This window comes from Bos indicus x Bos taurus, chromosome 14 (assembly GCF_003369695.1).
Source record: "Bos indicus x Bos taurus breed Angus x Brahman F1 hybrid chromosome 14, Bos_hybrid_MaternalHap_v2.0, whole genome shotgun sequence".
Classification (NCBI taxonomy): domain Eukaryota; kingdom Metazoa; phylum Chordata; class Mammalia; order Artiodactyla; family Bovidae; genus Bos; species Bos indicus x Bos taurus.
Window position 1 is genome coordinate 43,143,050 of NC_040089.1, and position 20,602 is coordinate 43,163,651.

Sequence of the window (20,602 nt, forward strand, 5' to 3'; positions counted from 1 at the left end):
GAAAGAGTCAGACATAACTGAAGCAACTTAGCATACACATTGCTATTATTCAGAGTTCATTGTAGCCACTTGGAAAAAATGGAAAAACTATGTGTTCATACACCATTAGGTTAAGTGGATATTGCTATAAAATCATTATACATCATGTGGGTTGAATTTTAAATCAATTTACTAGAGAAATACACTTACTTGAAAACATTAATAGTTAATAGCAAATGCAGCCAACAATGAAAACTATTATATGGAATTACCTACCTCTGCCCACATCCTTACAAGCATGTACACTCTGTTTGGTGTTGAGTGTAGTGAAAAGATTAATATATGCTGACTTCCAAAAACCAATGAAGGAAATGATTGTCAATTCAAAGGGTGAAATTTCAATAGTGAAATCTTAATAACATGTTTCTAATAGCCTTTGCCCTTGCTTGGGATTTGTTTTATTGGTAATAAAAAGTTTATCCAAATTATATATATTTCAGTACTTCAACCCATGGTCTGTTTTCTGCAAAGCCAGCTTATCTTACTGGACTCAGTTTTAGCAACACTTTGTCTGGAGAGCTTCCCTTGGCTACCCAGCCATGAGGCTCTCTCACTCTCTTCCCTCTACCCTTGACTCCAGATTTCTATCAATTCACCTTTAATAAAATCTCTTGCATCTTCTCTTTCCTTTTCCTCTGCATTATCATTTCCCAAAGTCACGCTGCCTTCTCTACTGAACTTTATTCAGTTGTTTCTTAACTTTATTCAGTGTGTCTCCTGGTGTCTTTCCTGAATAAAATGGCCAAATAGATCTAAGAAGAGCCTTTTATCAGGTAATTCCACTTTCAAAATGTTCAACGACTACCTATTGCTAGGATGACTTGTAACAGACAAATTTTCCAACCGTGAAAGAGGATGTCATTAATGGGCTTAAACCAGGGTGACACAGGCAAACCAGAACTTACAGAAAATCAACCCAGTGCCAACTCAGTGCTTCTCAAACTTTCTCATACAAATATTCCTAAGGGTGGGATCAAACTCTCAAGGTCAAATTTCTTTTAAATTTACACATTTAAAATTCTTAAAATACTAACATTGTAGTATATATTCATGTTTGTTTTAATATAAACATAATGTTTTAAGTCCCAACAATCCTTTTACATGAGCAAAAGTGCAAAACATCTTACCCAAAATCCTGGCATACAACTGACCTCAAAGAAGACTTACTATCACGGCACAACTTCTAACATCCCTCTGTGGCATAGTCTTTGAGAAGGCTGTGTACTGAAACACGGAGAACACCATTCACAAAGATTAAGTGAATGATACTCCCTGGAATGAGCTGAGTCATTCATCCTTAAGTGAATTCACTGTTCCACCCATAAAAGTTTTCCATATGGTCTCTTTAGAATACCATTTCCATGTCAACAATAATAAATTTGGGTTGGTCAAAAAGTCCATTTGGGAACTTGTTATGGAAAAACCCAAATAAGCTTTTTGGAACCCAATAAAATACAAGATAATCAGTTAAAGTTGAATATCAGAAAAGCATAGAATGGCTTTCGGTATGTCCCATGCAATATTTGGATTAAAGTTAACTAGATGTTGGTATTTTTATTTGCTTTACATCTGGCAACTCTAACTATAAAGTCATTCCTGACCACCCTCTCCACAAACCCAGGACTTGGAGGTTCTTCTGAATTTCTAGTACGATTCATCTGTACCTCTATTTGACACTTACCTTATTTTGCATGTGTTTCTGTCGCTTTTTAGCTTCCCTGGTGGCTCAGATGGTAAAGAATATACCTGCAGTGAAGGAGACCAGGGTTAGATCCCTGGGTTGGGAAGATCCTCTGGAAAAGGGCATGGCAACCCACTCCAGTATTCTTGCCTAGAGAATTCCATGGACAGAGGAGCCTGGTGGGCTACAGTCCATGGGGTCACAAAAAGTCAGATACAACTGAGCGACTAACATGGTTCAGTTTCACACTATCGCTTTTTACATCTGTATACTTCACTTCCCTGACTTGAAAGCTCCTTAAGAATGAGGACACATATATCATATCTCTTTGTAATTCCATAATGCCTCACAGAAACTGTTGACCATGGATAGTGACCATAAATACTTTTTAATTGAGAGACATTCAAAATCAATGAGCAAAATACCCAACAGTGATTCACAAAGCAACTGCTTTCTGTTCCATTCAGGACTATGCTGTAAATTAGTTTATAAATGAGTAAGATGCAACATTTGCCTTTAAAGAGCTTAGTTTAATAAACAAAAAGTACACATCAAAAACTAGTAATGAAGGAGTCTTGTTGTTCAGTTGCTAAGTCATCTCCGACTCTGTAACCCCATGGACTATAGCCCACCAGGTTCCTCTGTCCATGGGATTCTCCAGGCAAAGATACTGGAGTGGGTTGCCATTTCCTCCTTGACTGGATATCTCTGACCCGGGGATCAAACCCAGTGTCTTTTATGTCTCCTGCACTGGCAGGCAGGTTATTTACCACTAGCACCACCTGGAAAGCCCAGAGTTTGCTCTAATTATGTCCATTGAGTCAGAGATGCTATCTAACCATCTCATTCATTCTATACCATCCCATTCTCCTCCTGCCTCCAATCTTTCCCAGCGTCAGAGTCTTTTCCAATGAGTTGGTTCTTTGCATCAGGTGGCCAAAGTACTGGGGCTTCAGCTTCAGCATCAGTCCTTCCAGTGAAGGAGCAGTATATAATCAAGTAGAGCAATATAATAAAGATTAGGTATTACAGCCTACTAAGAACAAGAGGAAATGACAACCCACTCCAGTGTTCTTGCCTGGAAAATCCCATGGATGGAGGAGCCTGGTAGGCTGCAGTCCATGGGGTCGCGAAGAGTCGGACACGACTGAGCGACTTCACTTTCGCTTTTCACTTTCATGTGTTGGAGAAGGAAATGGCAACGCACTCCAGTGTTCTTGCCTGGAGAATCCCAGGGACGGGGGAGCCTGGTGGGCTGCCGTCTATGGGGTCGCACAGAATCGGACACGACTGAAGTGACTTAGCAGTAGCAGCAAGAACAATAGGAGATCAATGTGGATAGCAGCCCTAAGAGAGGGAAACAGTGAGGAGCGGGGATCTGAATGGAGATTCCGATCTTGGGAAGGATGTAGATGAGAGGAGAGGATTAGAAAGGGCAGTGCCACCTAGGGGAAAGTGTGGGTAGTGCAACAAGGGAGGAAGAGACCCATCTTCACAGGCTGCCTTTGCTACCTTGCAACTCAGCCGGTAAAGAACCTGCCTGCAGTGCAGGAGACCCGGGTTCGACCCCTGGGTTGGGAAGATCCCCTGGAGAAGGAAATGGCAACCCACTCCAGTATCCTTGCCTGGAAAATCTCATGGACAGAGGAGCCTGGTGGGCTGCAGTCCATGGGGTCGCAAAGAGTCGGGCACGACTGAGCAATTAACATTTAATTACTTACTTACTTTGCTACCTGGCAACAATCAGAATTTCCTTGGGCTGTGGTTTCAACTGGCTTTAAGGGGTTGCCTAGGATTCGGAGCAACTATAGGAGTGAAAATCTACGCCATATCTACTGCTGCTGCTGCTGCTAAGTCGCGTCAGTCGTCAGTCAGGCTCCTCTGTCCCTGGGATTCTCCAGGCAAGAACACTGGAGTGGGTTGCCATTTCCTTCTCCAATGCATGAAAGTGAAAAGTGAAAGTGAAGTCGCTCAGTCATGTCTGACTCTTAGCGACCTCATGGACTGTAGCCTACGAGGCTCCTCCATCCATGGGATTTCCCAGGCAAGAGTACTGGAATGGAGTACCATTGCCTTCTCCATATCTACTGCTGGACAGAGTCAATCATGCCATGTAGAGTCACAGGCCCTGATTTTTAAAAATAACCAAGTGCACTGTCATGTGCAAAGCAGGTAGCTAGTGGGAACCTACTATCTACAGCAGGGAGCTCAGTTCGGTGCTCTGTGATGATCTAGATGGGGTGGGAGGGAGGTCCAAAAGGGCCGGGATATCTGAACAGACATAGCTGACTCACTTAAATTCACAGCAGAAACTAACAACATTGTAAAGCTACTATACCCCAGTGAAAAAGAGGGATGCTATTAAAGAAATCACACACAAGAAAGAAATCATCCACAGATATCAACTGGGGTTGTCCCTAGAGTACCTTAGAGTAGGAAAAACAGCGTTTCTATCAATCAGTTATACATTACACATGGGCGCCGAACGTGCAGGTTCCTGACAACATATACACCCATATCAAGCACAATTAGAGCAGTGAGTGACCTTACTGAAAATTAGTGAGCTGCATTTCCAAGAAACTAAGGACTGATGGTGAAGAGTATTTTCTTTTGCAGAAAATCTTTTTCTTCTACACCTTTAATCTATTACCGCTATAAGAAGGAAAGTCTTTTTTTTTTAATTGAAGTATAGTTGACTTACAATATTGTGTTAGTTTCAGCTGTACAACAAAGTGATTCCGTTATATTTTTTTCAGATTACTTTCCATTATAGGTTATTACAAGATATTGAATATTGTTTCCTGTGCCATACGGTAAAGCCTTGTTGCTTATCTATTTTATGTGTAGTAGTTTGTACCTGTTAATTCCATACTTATCATTTATCCCTGCCCCCAATTCCTCTCCACTTTGGTAACTGTAAGTTTGTTTTCTGTCTATGAGTCTGTTTCTGTTTTGGATATAGATTCATTTGTATTATTTTTTAGGTTCCACATAAAAGTGATATCATGTAATATTTGTGTTTCTCTGTTTGACTGACTTCACTTAGTTTGATATTCTCTAGGTCTATCTATGTTGCTGCAAATGGCAATATATCATTCTCTTATATATATATAATATATTATGGGAATAGTATATAATACATAAATATAGTTGATGGGAACTCGGGTTGTTTCTATGCCTTGGCTATTTGTTGCTATGAACTTTGGGGTGCGTGTATCTTTCCAATTTAGAGTTTTCATCTTTTCTGAATATATGCCCAGGAGAGGGATTGCTGGATCATATGGTAGTTCATTTCCTAGATTTTTTAAAGAAACTCCATACTGTTTTCCATAGTGGCTGCACTTATCCCCACCAACAGTGTAGGAGGGTTCCCTTTCCTATGAGACAAAATATCTTTTATTTTGCTTTTGGATTGTCCTTCCCTAATAAGGTTGATATCTTTAACATGTGTTTCTAATATGTGTTTAATTTTGCAAAGCATTTCAGATACCATATGGCATCCTCTTACTAAAAACCTTACAAGCTACAAAGCCTTGCTGTTTGGTTTTAATCTGTTCATGGAATTATACACATTGAACCACAGAATGTTCTTATGTGATATTGTGATTCACACTGAACATCCATGTGAAGATTGGCTTGAACCTTTATAAGGGACATACTTTTATTAACTAAATAGTCACATAAGACAAAGACACATGGTTTCAGCCTTCTAAAATTCCAGAGGCAATCAATAAAATCTCAGAGAATAGGTATTAGCAGAACTGTTTTGGTGCAAGGCAAATTGTGTTGCTTATTATAAGGAAATTAAATAGGGAAGGAGATTCTTTTAGACAGAGGCTCAGGATGTGTTAGGTTGCACCGTATGCAATATGGCAATATTTGACCTTTGTATGCTGTTCACAGGGCTTCCCTGGTGGCTCAGATGGTAAAGAATCTGCCTACAATGCAGGAGATCCAAGTTCGATCCCTGGTTTGGGGAGATCCCCTGGAGAAGGGAATGGCTACCCACTCCAGTATTCTTGCCTAGACAATTTTACAAGTAGCTAGAAACCTCTTGGCAATCTTAAGACCTTGATTTACTACATTTTCTCAAGACCACAACTTTGTCACTAGCCATATATGGCATCAGCCTCTGTGGTCCATTTCCTTTGAAAATTGATGGTAAGGTGGGTGGACAGTTGACTAAATGATCTCTTAGAACCTTCCCAACTTAAATTTGTGTATCTCTAAAGCATCCAGATATTGAATCTATTTTCTACTGGCTAACTGCAGATGCACCTGGCAATAATCCCCAAACAATCTTCTGTGAGTTCTCACCTTCCCAAGGTACTCCTCTCCCATGGGTTGCATAACCATCAGAAGACCCTGCCAAGAGGCACTAGCTCCCTGTGAGGTTCAATATGTTAGGACCTCACCATCTGTTTATATGTTCTCATAAGTTAGTGAACAAAGTCTCTCTATGATTCTTCTTTCATTTTCCTTAATTTATTATTCTTGAGAATTAAGAATCAACAAAGGTTAGAGAATCCCACCTCCTTATCCCCATCTGTTGTCTCAGTGATGGCCAATAGTGATAAGAGGCCCCCACGGTCACCTAGGCAGGAGGCTTCTTGAGGGGAAAAGGGAAAAATGAAATGGGAGTTGGGGGGGTGGGGTGAAGGAGGAAGGAGGTCCGAATCCCTGCAGCTGCTTGGCATCCAAACTGAGCGTGCAGAGAGGAAGGGAGATCCTTATCAGATCTCTGGTCCAGGTTTGTTTGTGGAAAGAGGGAGATAAATGAAAGTGCACTTGGGCATGAAGAGAAGGCAGCAGCACTGCTCCCTGGAGGATGTATTTGCTTAATAATTGTCCTGATGAGTTCTCTGCCTCTTCCCAAATGAATATGTGGCCATTCAGATTTAACAAAGCACACCTCCTGAAACTGACTTATATACAACAGACCTGCGCACACATGTATAGAATGAACCTATCTCTGTCCATTTTGTCTGTTTCTGTTTCCTCCATATCTTTTCTGTCTCTCCCTCCTACCTTGCTGGATCTCAATTCCTTCTACCTTCCTGTTTTTCTTTAGCTCCCTTCCCCTCACTTCTTATCTAACCTGCAGTAATTTGCCTTTTATGTCCTCTGTAATAAGAAATATGCACCCCAGAGTTCTGTTTCCATCGAATTTGTGAGAGAGAGTCCCTACCAACATTCATTCTACAGGAGGCTATAACAATCATTCAGGTGAAATGAAGCATTCAGAGGAAATTCAGGAAATGAGAGATACTAATCTTGAGCTGTTTGTTTCAGCCTACAAGGAAAAAATGAAGGAACTGTCCATGCTGTCCCTGATCTGCTCTTGCTTCTACCCGGAACCTCGCAACATCAACATCTACACTTACGATGGTGAGTTGCCTACAAAATGCCCCTGCTGGCTAGACCAGCTTAAAAAGCTTGGATGTGGTTGTTTCTCTTTCACAGCTCCTCATATAATGAAATCAATATTTTGTAGATCTTACTATTGACTTGCCGGATCTAGCTAATGGGTCTTATTGATTGCTATTTGCTGAAAACAATATGAGTTTGATGCTAATAACAGCACATTAATGTCTCTTAAGAAAGATGGCTGAGCTGTTATTAGCCATCTTATCCAGCATATCAATATCCACAATATGTTCAAAGCTTCTCTTTGCAAATAACATAATACACTAAGCTATAATTAGAGATCACCGTTTGCAAGAAAATGCTTTATAGTTAGAAAACTCAGGAAAGAAAATCAGCCACCAACAGTTTATGCTTTAATATAGTCTTTATGAGAGTTTCTCAGGTGGCGCTAGCACCAATGCAGGAGACATAAAAGACGCGGGTTTGATTCCTGGGTTGAGAAGATCCCCTGGAGAAGGACATGGCAACTCACTCCAGTATTATTGCCTGGAGTATTATTGCTCCTCTGTCCATAGGACTGGACAGAGGAGCCTTGTAGTCTATAGTCCATGGCATTGCAAAGAGTCGGACACGACAGAAACAACTTAGTACACATGGTCTTTATAAAATCCCCATATTTTCTGTATGCATCTCAACAACCTAATGTTCCAATAATAAAACTGACTTATGACTGAAGTCCAGATAAAGAGGGTAAATGATTGGCATAGCTGTGAACCTTATTTTGCAGTGAAAACCTTTTGGTTTGATTTATCCTTGTTCATTCTGCTTAGTTTGATGACCATCCTGGTTCTGCCACTATCTGCCTGACCTTGGGCAGGTAACTCAGATTCTTTGAGCCTTATTTAACTCTAGTATCTTCCTACCAGCATTTTGGTGGAGTTTAAATGGTTTAACGCAAGTTTGTGGCATTTAAATGGTTTCATGTTTAGCACAGAGCCTGTCTTCTTGTAAGCATTGAGAATGGTAGCTGTCATTATCAACAATACCATCTTCACTTGACGTGATGTATATGTGCTCAATGCACTCATGTCCCACTCTTTGCGACCCCATGGACCATAGCCCGTCAGGCTCCTCTGTCCATGGGATTTCCCAGGCAAGAGTACTGGAGTGGGCTGCCATTTCTTTCTCCAGGGGATCGTCCTGACCCAGGGATCAAACCCACGTCCCTTGCATCTCCTGCATTAGTAGACAAATTCTTTACCACTAGCACCACCTGGGAAACCCATCTTCACTTATTTCTGTCCACTTATCTAAATGTTTGGTGCTGTTACATGTGTAGTAAAAATGAGGGATGTTTGGCTACCTGTTTGGCTCATGACAATTTTTTCTTTTCTGTGCGTGTAAGGAAATACATTATAGGTAAGGCAAAGGGATGTATGGCAGTTAACGGCTTCTATGCCTTTAAAACACTGCAGGACTCAAAGGAGTTTTTCTTCCAAACTGATTCTATCATGAATATGAATTAACTGTTTCACAAGGGAATGCCTTTCATGCACAAAAGTTTCAGTTTCCAACCAAAATTCTCATTAGCAGGCAGGCCCATGCTTACTTTGCGTAAGTCCATGCAGTCAGCAAATACACTGGACTGCTCTTCTGAGGCACTGATGTATCACCATGTGTTGTCACTGGGGCTTCAGTGATGACTGTGGCTCAGGAAAGCCAATGACAAGCATGGCTAAGCCCTCTTCCAGGCACTCATGGCCTTGGAGAGGAGAACTACAGCATGCAGATAGCCAGCGAGTGGAGACCAGTGCGGTTAAGACAGAGGTTATACACATTTACTGGTAGGATACAGAAGATAGTGATGGTGTCTGCCTTCTTAGGGATTGGAGAGGGGGAAATGAAAATCAGAAGCTGTATATAAGCTGAGTCTTAGAAGTCAGAAAGACAGTTCACCATGGCTCATGCACTATTTCCTTAAAGAATTGGTAGAGAATTTCAAATTCCCAAAGTCTTTAACCTTGCCTTGTGTTTCTGTACTGGACAATATTTATTGTAGACAACATTACAACAAGCATTTACTGTAGACCAACATTATAATAAGAATTAATAATAAGAAGAAGAATTGTTTACATTTATAAAGCCTGTGCTTTACATTTAGTATCCTTTAAAATCTTTTTGGAACTTGTTCACAATTGAATTTTTTTAACTGCTGTATTGAAGTAACATACAAAAGCCTGCACATATTTAATGTATGTAATTTGATTGATTTGGACAAGTATCCTTTATCTTTTAATTTCACCATGGTCTTGTGAGAAAGGTGCTTTTCATCTGCATCTTTTAGATGAGGAAAAGAAAATCTTCCCAGTATCACACGCCTAGTAAGAAGGGCTTACTAGTAGTAGTAGTAGTAGTAGAAGTAGTAGCAGTCGCTCAGTCATGTCTGACTCTTTGCGATTCCATGAACTGTAGCCTGCCAGGCTTCTCTGTCCATGGGATTCTCTAGGCAAGAGTACTGGAGAGGGTAGCCATTCCCTTCTCCAGAGGATCTTCCTGACCCAGGGATCGCTATATGGATGCAAATTCAGGCAGTTCTGATTTTGGAGTTTCTAATTCTATCCATTTAAAATCCCATCACTTTATCAAACAAGTGATTTTTGTTTGCTGCTGTTCTCTTGAAATCCTTTTCCATAAGTTTACATATTTTTTATAGAATTGTACTTAAGGTATAAGTACAAATTTGGATGCCTTCACAAAGATTTTGAATATTTTTATAATTGTGAAAAAACCCACATCATTTTTAATATACTTGTTGAACTGACTTTGTATGAGCACACTTCCCAGGTGGTACTTGTGGTAGAGACATGCCTGCCAATGCAGAAGATGCAGGAGATGCAGGTTCAATCCCTGGATTGCATAGATCCCCTGGAGAAGGAAATGGCAACCTACTCCAGTATTCTTGCCTGGAGAATCCCGTGGACAGAGGAGCCTGGTGGGCTACAGTCCATGGGGTCACAAAGAGACATGATTAGCAACTGAGCGTACACATATGATCTGTTAACATTCATAGATCTAAATAAGTTCAGTTCCTGTTCACCTGGCATCAGTCTAGACCACAACCTCAAAATACGCTAATCAGATTGCTGAAAGAATTTAATGGAAGCAAATAGTCACATCAAGAGAAGTGATATTTCTTCTTTGCTCTGCTCTAGTGAGAACTTGCCTGGAAACCTGGCCAGCTTGGTTACCACAATTTTCAAGGGACATTAATAAATTAGCAAGCCCTGTGAAGTTAGGGAGTGATGTAGCAGTAAGGATCTAAAAACAGTGTCATTTTGGGGCACTGCCAATGTTTTAACCTGGGGAAAAAATTGAAATGGAAGATTGTAACTATTTTAAAATACTTGAAAGATGGTGATGCACAACAGAGAGTAGCCTAAATTTGGGTGGGTTCAGAGGACAGAACAAGAAACAGGGGGCTGAAATGAGAGGGATGCAGTCTGAGGATGAAAATCAAAAACACTGTTGAGAGTTGTCTAATGAGCTTTTTAAAATCAGCATATTTCACTAAGCTGTAAGATGTGTAATTGCATTAATGTCCTAGCAGATGCTAGCTGTCACTCTATTTTATTTTATAAATTATATTTTTATATTTTGAATCATATTATGCATTTATTTTCAGGTTTTTTTCCATTGACTTATTATGCAATTATGCAGTTGTTGAATGTAAATATTGTTCAAAAGTACAGAGTGTACAAATTAGATAACCACCACAATGCTTCTTCCCCCCCGGCTCCTGTCTACAGCCGGGGAATGATGAAGCATTCCAAGTAGCAACAAAGTACAAGCAAAGGCATTACCGTGGGACTCTGCCTTACTGTCTTCATTAGACTGTAAGCACCTTGAAGACAGGGGCTCCCATGACAGTGTCCTCCCCAGGGCTGACGTTATGCTGCTTGATGACTCAGATCAACAGCCACACTGAAGGGCAAAACAGAAACCAGTAGGAAACCCTGCACATTAGCCTTGAATGGGTTGAATATCGTGTTGGCCAAAATGTTTGTTTGGCCAACCCAGTATTTCCAACCATTCAAGGCTAATATTGAATGTAATATTGGTTGTAACCCAGCTCCTGTGATTCCCAACCATAGGATTAGGTGTGAGAACAGGAGGACTTTGCTACTTTCCTCGTTAATTAGTTTCCAACTATGTTTCCAAATGTTTCCAACTAAGGTGATTTCCCAAAAAATAAATAAACCTTAATCTGAGCTACTTGATTTTCACATGAGGCTCCTGTTTATTCAAAAGGAAAATAAAGTTTAGTTTAAAACTGAGTCAGGCTAACTTTTTTCTGGGCATGCCTACCATGATTTAACTCCCTATGGACAGTGTTGAATTTCCGAACACTGTAAGTATTTATTCAGTTAAAATAGATCCTTAAATATACTAAAGAAAGAGGTCTTATATGTTCAAAACAAGGTAGAGCAAATGATCACATGTAGCATTTTATTCATCTTCATCAGAATAACAAGGCCACTTTTAACTGCCAGAGTGCAAATTATTTAAGTAAATGCGTGCCTGTGTTCTGTATGCTTAACCTTCTCAAATATTCATCTCTCAGATATGGAAGTGAAGCAAATCAACAAGCGTGCCTCTGGCCAGGCTTTTGAGCTGATCTTAAAACCACCATCTCCCATCTCAGAAGCTCCACGAACTTTAGCTTCTCCCAAGAAGAAAGACCTGTCCCTGGAGGAGATCCAGAAAAAACTGGAGGCTGCAGAGGAAAGAAGAAAGGTAACTTATTCATAGGTTTTTTTGTTTGTTTTTTAAATTATGAAAGCATAATAACACATTTACAGGAGACTTGGGAAATAGAGGGCTTCACTGGTGGCTCAGGCAGTTAAGAATCTCCCTGCAATGCAGGAGACCCAGGTTCAATCCCTGAGTCAAGTAAATCCCCTGGAGAAGGGCATGGCTGCCCACTCCAGTATTCTTGCCTGGGAAATCCCATGGACGGAAGAGCCTGGAGGTTTATAGGCTGTCAGATCACAAAGTATTGGACACGACTGAGTGGACTAACACTTATTTAACACTGGAAAATACAGAACAAAGTTACATATAGTACTGATATCTATTACAGTTACTTTTTAAGTAGATAAATTAAGATTTTATTTGGAGCTTCAATATCCATAAGGTTTTTTAATTCTGCTCTCCCTTCTTACCTTCTCTCTGTACCCCTCTCTCCCTTCCCTGCCCCCTCCTCTTTCACACACACACACACACACACACACACACACTTCTAGCAGAAGTTCCAAGAGACAATGATGCCTGAACCTGCAGCATTCCAACACATGTAGGTCTTCTAGACATAGATCCAGACTAGTTCAAGTAAAATCTGCTGCTTTGAGGGTAGTTAAAACCAAAGGTCTCAGACACTGAATTTTAATGCTTTAGTGCCCTTTCCCTATCTTGGGTCCCTTTTGATAAAAGCCTCCCTGCCTTAGCCTATCCTCACTGTCAGGAAAGCACAGCCTTAGATAAGGCGCCTCCAGGGGTTGCATGGGGCGAGGGGCCAAAGCGTTGAGTCCTCCCTCTCAGAGTCTGCATCGTGGACGGTTTTCCTCGGAACAAAAAAGCACCAGGTACCCCGCTGAGATGTTTCCTGCCCAGAAATGCTGTTCACCCCCGGGGCTTGCCCCTGTCCCCTAGGCTTCAGTGCCTGTCCTTGAAGTTAGTTCATCCAAGGTCAGTACCCTCTCTGGAATCTATGAGTATCTTCCTGTATTCATATCTAAGCCTTGATGGCATTTTTTTCTCTTTTTTCCATTGTTCTTTATTTGTATCCAAGAGCTTTTCTTACAGAACTAAATCTTTAATTTTCCACAGTCAGCTGAATAAAAAAAGCCAAGGGTATTAAAAGTGGAAGACATTCAGAAACCCCAAGGACTATGTACATAGAGACAGAAATTATGCTTGAATATGGGTGTACCAGTTTTGTGATTATGGAAGTCCATCCCATCAAGATGCTCTTGATTAATTCAAATAAAATTACTATGTTGTACTTTTCACTGACTTTATCATGGTACATTTTTAGAACCACATCACTAAAAATATGCTGCATGCATGATCTTATAACGTGACTGGAAATGGCATTTATAATAATTTTAAATTTCATTTAGATGCTTGTAAAAAGTCAGCCAATAAATTAAACACTTCTGTGTTGGATACCTACAAAGAAAATGAAGATAGCTCTTTTCCTAAAAACTGAATTCTTTAACAGGGAGTGCAGAGCAAACCCAAAAGTGTGTGTGTGTTTATGTGCTTGTATATACCTACATATACACACAATCACACAAATGCACACACTTACCTGTGCGTGTGTGCTAAGTCGCTTCAGTTGTATCCGACCCTTTGAGACTCTATGGACTGTAGTCCTCCAGGCCTTTCTGTCCATGGAGTTCTCCAGGCAGGAGTACTGGAGTGGGTTGCCATATATCATCAAATAACAAGACTTAAAGATCGTAAATCCTAGATTAAATTTTCTGAACCCAAAACTACTTTTTGTCTTAACCTTTATAGTTGGAAAGTCTTCCTATATTGTGTCAATCCTGATCACAATTTCAGTTTTTACTCGTGAAGTTCTCTTAACATCCAATGAGTATTTCTTTAAATATTATTTATCATATTTGGCCAATTGTTGTTGTTATACAGTTGGATTTCAAAAGGAGGAAACTAAGTGACTAACCCGAAATATATATATAAGAAGTTGTTTTAGAAAAATTTATCAGACTTTTTGCTGTCCTTTATAACTTTGTTCTCATAGTAAAACTGTATTAATGTAATTACTGTCCTTCGAGTCTGTTTCCAACAGATATTAACAACTAACTACAGTAGTAGAGAACATGTTACAGTCAAGGTAATTTAAAGTTCTCCAAAGCATTGGCATCTTACAGGTAATAGTTATAGGACATAGGTTGAAATATAGGGATGCTATGACTTGATTAGAATTCAAAGCCACTCACTAACCTGAATTTGAAAATTAGAGATGAAAATTCAACATCATGGTTTAAGGTGTTGCTGGCATATTTAATTAGAAGGAAAATATTAAAAGAACACAGAGATGACCAAAATTAACTGGATATTCTCATAAAATTCCCTGAGTTAACTAATTACTGATTATGGTAAAATTCATGTACCCTGAGGACAATAAATTATCAACACTTTTATGTTTGAACAATTGAATTGAACTAGAAATTGGCTGAGTGACTAAAAGACATCTACAAATGTAATCTTTCAATATTGTGACACCCAGGAAAAATGTTCTTTGGAGCCCTTTAAAAATCAGCATTCCTTCACATTTCTGCTCTTATTAAAATTTGCAAGGCAAAAAATTATTATATAGATTACATCCTGGTAGTGGAAATTAGAAGAAAATGTAACTAATTAACAGAAAGTGCCAACTTAAGAAATCATTAAGTGATTTTTTTTTCTATTGGGTTGTGCTGACTTAATTAGCACTCATTTGAAGAACTTCTAATTCTCTTCAAAGAGCCTTTAGCAAGTGCATATATCTCAGTAACTGAGGACAAGCATATAAGCAAAACACCAACTCAAAGCAGAAGAGACTATGGGACTAAAACCAGCTTGATCCAGGAGATTGATATTTCTTTTTACATTTTTCTTTTCTTTCTGCAACTAATTGGTTTCAATATCAAGGAATTTTTGTTTCAGTCAGTCCCAAATTATTTTTCTCACAAATCAGCAACTCCAGCAGAAAGAGAGCTTCTCTTTCCTAATAGTTCTAACAAAAGTTATAGAACTGAGTCTCAGTGACCTGTCCTGGATCACATGCCCAGCCCAGTAAGATGGTACTAAATAAAGGAGGACAGAGGGAAATGGTAGTTCTGGGGTGAAAAGTGCTCTTCATATGATGTGGTCAGAAAAGGCCTCTTGGATGTAAGAACATTGGAAAGAAACCATGAAGGGAGTGAGGGAGAACATTTGTAAAAAGGCAGGAAGGTAAGGAGTAAGCCACATGACTCTTCTCTGGGGGCAGAATTTGAAGTAAAGAGAATAGTAAGTGCAAAGGTCCTGAGGTAGCAATCTGCTAGGACTGTTCTGGAAATAACACAGAGGACAGAATGGCAGGGCAGAAGGAGCAGGGGGAGATGGTAGGATTGAGGTCAGAAAGTAGCATTTTTAAAGACCGACTTCAAATGAAAAAGGAGGTCATTAGAAAGATAAAAACCAGTTCATTCCCTGTGAATCACATCATCTTTACAGAGAAATGTCTACTTTAAAAACCTGAGTGACTAGAAAAATAGTTTCAGATAAATAGAGAAGACATGAAAGCATTCTAGAGTAAAGAATGGTTCCCAGAGATGAGAGTACAGAAAGTCTGTTTTCAGGGCAGTGGGAAGACATAGGAGTTTGAGCTAGTGGACTTGGGTAAGGAGTTGGAGAGGAGTGAGGTGAGATTGTAGAGGGCCTTGAATGCCAAGTTAGGTGTTCAAACTCCATTTTATCTGAGAAATGAGGAATCACTGAAAGCTTTCAAAAATACACAGATGTCCAACCTAGCTAGTGACCAACAACATTTGTTTTGCCCTAGTTCTTTCCTTTTCTACAAGCTGAAAGTTTGTAAAGATTCCGCCAGCCAAACAGGACATTTAAATAGGTATTAAACAGTTCCTTTTGTCATGGTTATGATCAAAGCAATCTATCAATTCAGTTCAATCACTCAGTCAGTCATGTCCAACTCTTTGCGCCCCCATGAACTGCAGCACGCCAGGCTTCCCTGTCTATCATCAGTTCCCAGAGCTTGCTCAAACTCATGTCCATTGAGTCGGTGATGCCATCCAACCATCTCATCCTCTGTTGTCCCCTTCTCCTCCTGCCTTCAATCTATAACTACCAATTAATATTACTGAATATCATAAAATAAGCATTAACTCACTACACTGACATAATTCTACCTCAAAGTAAATATAGACACAAAGGTGAAATATGATTTTTGATATGGCCTTTAAAACAAAAAGGCTATGAGACCTCTCCCCCTCCATTGGGCTTCCTTGGTGAGTCTTCTGCACTGCAGGCAGATTCTTTACTGTCTGAGCCACCAAGGCCCCTTACCCACTCCAATAATCTTGCCTGGAGAATCCCATGGACAAAGGAGCCTGGCAAGTTATAGTCTATGGGGTCACAAAGAGTTGGACACGACTGACCTATTAACATTGGTACTCATTGGTACTCCCCCTCCATTGGTACTCTTGAAAGATTTGCTCCTGGGACCTGAGTCAAGGGACCACATCTGGGAAGCCGTGACCTAGGCTGTGCTGCTGTAGACTGCTGGATTTAGAACTGGAGGGCTGCCTCTGGGGCATTCCCTGTGGGCTCAAATTCGCTTTGTGTTCAATGCTTTGGCAGTTTCCCCACCTCCCTACTCCATCTGTTGATATGGCAGCACTGACCATCTGGTCACTACATTGAACGCTCCTCCCATCAGGTTCCTCTGAACCAGAATTAATGCTCCATTGGTGAGCTGATAGAAGAGTATTATAAAAGGAAGAAGTCCTTTTCCTGATTTTTTCTTCCTTCTTTGATTATCTCTGAGAATCAGTATTCATCTCCATCAAACCACATTACCTCATGAAGTCAACATAAAGCTCATTATCTGAAGTTAAATATTCCATCCAGCAGCTTACCCACATGGATGCAATGATATGAACACTTCAGTCATCCATCTGTCCATCCATTTATTTATTTACACAGCAAACATTTATTTAGTAAGAGGCAACAGAGCTAAGTCAACCCTAGGTCCCAGTTGGCCCAGGACAACTCCAGCTTATTCCTGCTGTGTAGATATCAGTATTGTCTCAGTTGCATAAGGATCTCAGATTAGACAATAAATTATATGATTATTGTAAGCCAAGCATAGTGTTTAAGAATATCTTTTAAAACATCATGGTTAAGAACACATGGTTAAGAGAATGCCTTTGATCAAAGCCTGGTTTCACCACCTAATGGTTGTGTGACATTGGGCAGGTCACTAATCTCTCTCTGTTTTATTTTGTCCATCCGTAAAATGAGACTAACAGTAGGACCCACATCCTGGAGTCACTGTGTGATTTAGAAGAGTTACTCCATATAAAGGCATACCACAAGCACTGTGAAAGTGTGAGCTACTTTTGTGTAAAAACATACCTAGTTCCCAGCCTCACAGAGATGACAATCTAGTAAACTCATGATTTTATAAATTTTCTCATTAACACAGATATTGAAATGTTACATACATTTTGTGACTATTTTTAAACATTATAAAATACCAGTTATCAAACTATAAGAACAGTTTGATAAGTAACATATATAAATAGTTCAGCCTAACTAAAAGTAGCTGGAAAAAGATTGATATTATGAAAAAATGATGAAAATTTAAGGAATTGGATGACATTGATAAAATCTCATGACAACATAGATTAAATTACAAAGAATACTACTCACCCACTCCAGTAAGCTATAACTGGCACGCAGACGATATCGGCACGATCAACTCCAAAGTCACTGAACCTCTGAAAGAAAGTCGTGTTGCTTATTCTTAATAATATGGCCTCAAAGTGGATCATTTGTCACCAAATCTGATAGGCTTGCCTCTTCTGTCTGCAGGCATCTCACATTGCAGACAGCAATTCAAGCCGAATTCAGAAAAAGAGGGGGTGCTTTGTATAACAATGGACTGTGAGTCAAAGTGTTAGATTATTCACAATTCAACGCTCAGGAAGCATTCTGCTCCTTAGAGAACATAACATGTGCCCTACAGACTCTTCATGCATGTTATCCCCTCTGTGTAGAGTGCCCCCCCCCCCCACCTTCTGTGATTCTTTTCCTGGGAGTTAACCGCAGTGAGTGCATTACAGAGTCTGGCAAAGGGTTCATTCTAAAGGTCTTTGGATTTTAATCATTTTAAATTTCGTCTTATACATCTGATTCTTCTACACAAAGTGAATAGTAAACCCTCTATAAAACCCATATTTAACGAGGCTTTATTTGTGACTTTAGCTGGGTTAATACTGTTTTTTCACTGTTAATAGGAAAGCAAATAATGAGATACACATCCTCTAACCTACTACCACAAAAGTACTTAAGAACTAGGATATCTAATGTCTGATAAATGGTTCTAGAAGGCAAGGAATAGTAATATAGCCAAATGATGCAAGGGGACAGCAACATAACAAGTTAGAAATATGCTTACTTCAGAACATACAGAGATAGACACTAGCACTCTCTAAACTATAGTCTTAAATCTGCTCTGTGTACACAAAGTAAAATGAGTTTTATTATACCACTTAGCTCAAATTTATCTTCCATTTCATTTATATAGTAATTAAATGCTTATACTCAGTAATATAAGAAATGGTAATGAACCTCTTTGGAAAATTATATAGTTAAAGTGTTCCTAAATGTACAATAACTCTGCTCACTATCTCATTATTTTTCCCTTCACATACCTCTCTTGTAATTATTCCAGCGGTACCAAGTTCAGCGTGAGGAAGTTTATGCCTTGAATAGGCCGTTCATCATTAACGAGCCTCCACTATTACAATAGCAATGTGGAGACCATCCGTCCCTTCATCTCCCAGAACGTCATGCTGGATGTCTTAGTTCTGTAAATACTTTGCCTTGACATTTGCATTATACCAGCTGATCATTATCATGCCCTCAGTTTCTATTGCCAAATTTCTGTGACCTTCAACATTAGGTACGTGCTGTTCAGAAATGTTTCTCCAGAGTCAGATCTTTTTTCCTTAAGCAATTTATTTTTAACAACTTTCAACAAATCCCGCTTCTCCAGCTTCCCCATCAGGCAATCAAGATTCCTTTCTGCTAATGTGCTCAAGTGAGAAATAAAACAAGAATACCCACTCAACCAGGGCTTCCCAGGGGCACCAGTGGTAAAGAGCCCACCTGCCAATGCAGGAGACATGAGGCATGGGTTCGATCCCTGGGTTGGGAAGGTGGCTTGCCATTCCCCATGGAGGAGGGAATGGCAACCCATTCCAGTATTCTTGCATAGTGAATCCCAGAGGAGCCTGGTAGGCTATAGTCCATAGGGTTGCAAAGAGTCGGACTTGACTGAAGCGACCGAGCATGCACACACACACACTCAACGATGTAGCAAAATCTTCACTTCTACTGAAATTAAGGAAAGTGTTTCTTCCACTTTTGTGTACTCGATCCTCACACTCATTTCATGTCATGTTTTAGGGCAGTTCTCTGGACCAAATGCTTATTTGCTCCTTGATAGAAATATGAGAATCAGAACCAGCAAGGCTGTGACTGAGAGATTAAGCTATATTCATGAGAGAAGCAATTTATCCCCAGGAGTAAAGTTAGAGAAGTTATTCTGAATGTCGGGCTTTGTAAGAAGGAAGAATTATGACTTTCTGCAGCAATGCAGTTCCAGAAATCTTAGAAACTGAGCTTGAGGCCCTCAGGTCTGTTAGCTCCATGAAAGAATTTAAGAGTTGAGTATTTATGAGGAAGGATCAAAATGGGGAGGAAGACATTTTCTCAGTGAGGAATTCTCTCCATAATCATCTCATCCTATATTTGAAACGTATATAATTGTGAGGTCCTACGAATACCTCTGTGGAGGCACTGGTAGCTATAACAGGTGAGCGGCCCTGAAGGGTCGCCTGGCCCAGCTTGGCAGGCCTGCTTCATTTAGCAGCGGCCTCACATGAGAACACTCTATTCTGCCTTCTGTTTCTGTTTCACCCCATTAATTGAACTAAAGAAATGCACTTGACACCTAGGCTGGGTAATCACATTTAGCCCCAAGGACTGCAAAAGTACTAACGCTGTTAATTGAGGCATTTCAAACTGAGCCAAATGCCACACTCCTCTCAGGGCAATAAGCCTGCCTCCATTGCTGTTCATGGGCCCCATGGGAAAGTGTGTTCACACAGACCAAATGTGTCCCATTCCGGCAACAGAGTTGAAAAGGAATGTGTTGCTCTATTACCCTTTTAATGCCAAAGGCTTCCCTTCTCCATCCTCTTCCCCTGCTGTCTCCTGGCTGCTTTCGACTCTTTCATAAAAGAAAATTAAAAGTGCAACTATAAACCTCAACCTACAATGCAATTTCACAAAGTTCCAAATTTAAGCATCTGAAATTTAAAAATGATGCAATTGCCTCTTGAAAACTATTCAAACTAGAAATGACACAATTGCCTCTTGATAACTGTCTGTGGTAACTCTCTCCATGAGAAAGGGACACAAAAAAGTCCAGGTAGATCCTCTCTGAGCAGCACTGGAAGCTCTGATCTATGGGAGGAGGTGGAGGGGAAAGGGACTTACTAACTCACTGAGGAGAAGGTTCACGTATCTGCTGCCTTCAGCAGCCTTGGCTGATGGACTTTGTTGTCAGATCAGATCAGATCAGTCACTCAGTCATGTCCGACTCTTTGCGACCCCATGAATCGCAGCACACCAGGCCTCCCTGTCCATCACCAACTC

The 20,602-nt window shown here is 40.1% G+C and overlaps 1 protein-coding gene and 1 long non-coding RNA gene across 2 annotated transcripts in view; one reads left to right on the top strand and one right to left on the bottom strand.

Moving 5' to 3' along the window:
* STMN2 (stathmin 2) overlaps window positions 1-20,602 on the top strand; it is a 58,226-nt gene that overhangs the window by 22,705 nt on the left and 14,919 nt on the right. Inside the window, exons 2-3 of the mRNA XM_027561242.1 lie at window positions 7,013-7,108; window positions 11,709-11,881. Of these exons, the coding sequence (XP_027417043.1) occupies window positions 7,013-7,108; window positions 11,709-11,881 (269 nt within the window). The remainder of the gene's footprint in view (window positions 1-7,012; window positions 7,109-11,708; window positions 11,882-20,602) is intronic.
* LOC113904289 lies at window positions 11,568-18,758 on the bottom strand. Its single transcript, XR_003514476.1, has 3 exons — window positions 18,592-18,758; window positions 17,588-17,655; window positions 11,568-11,861 (listed from the first exon to the last, which is right to left on the bottom strand). It is a non-coding gene; the product is annotated as an uncharacterized LOC113904289 (long non-coding RNA).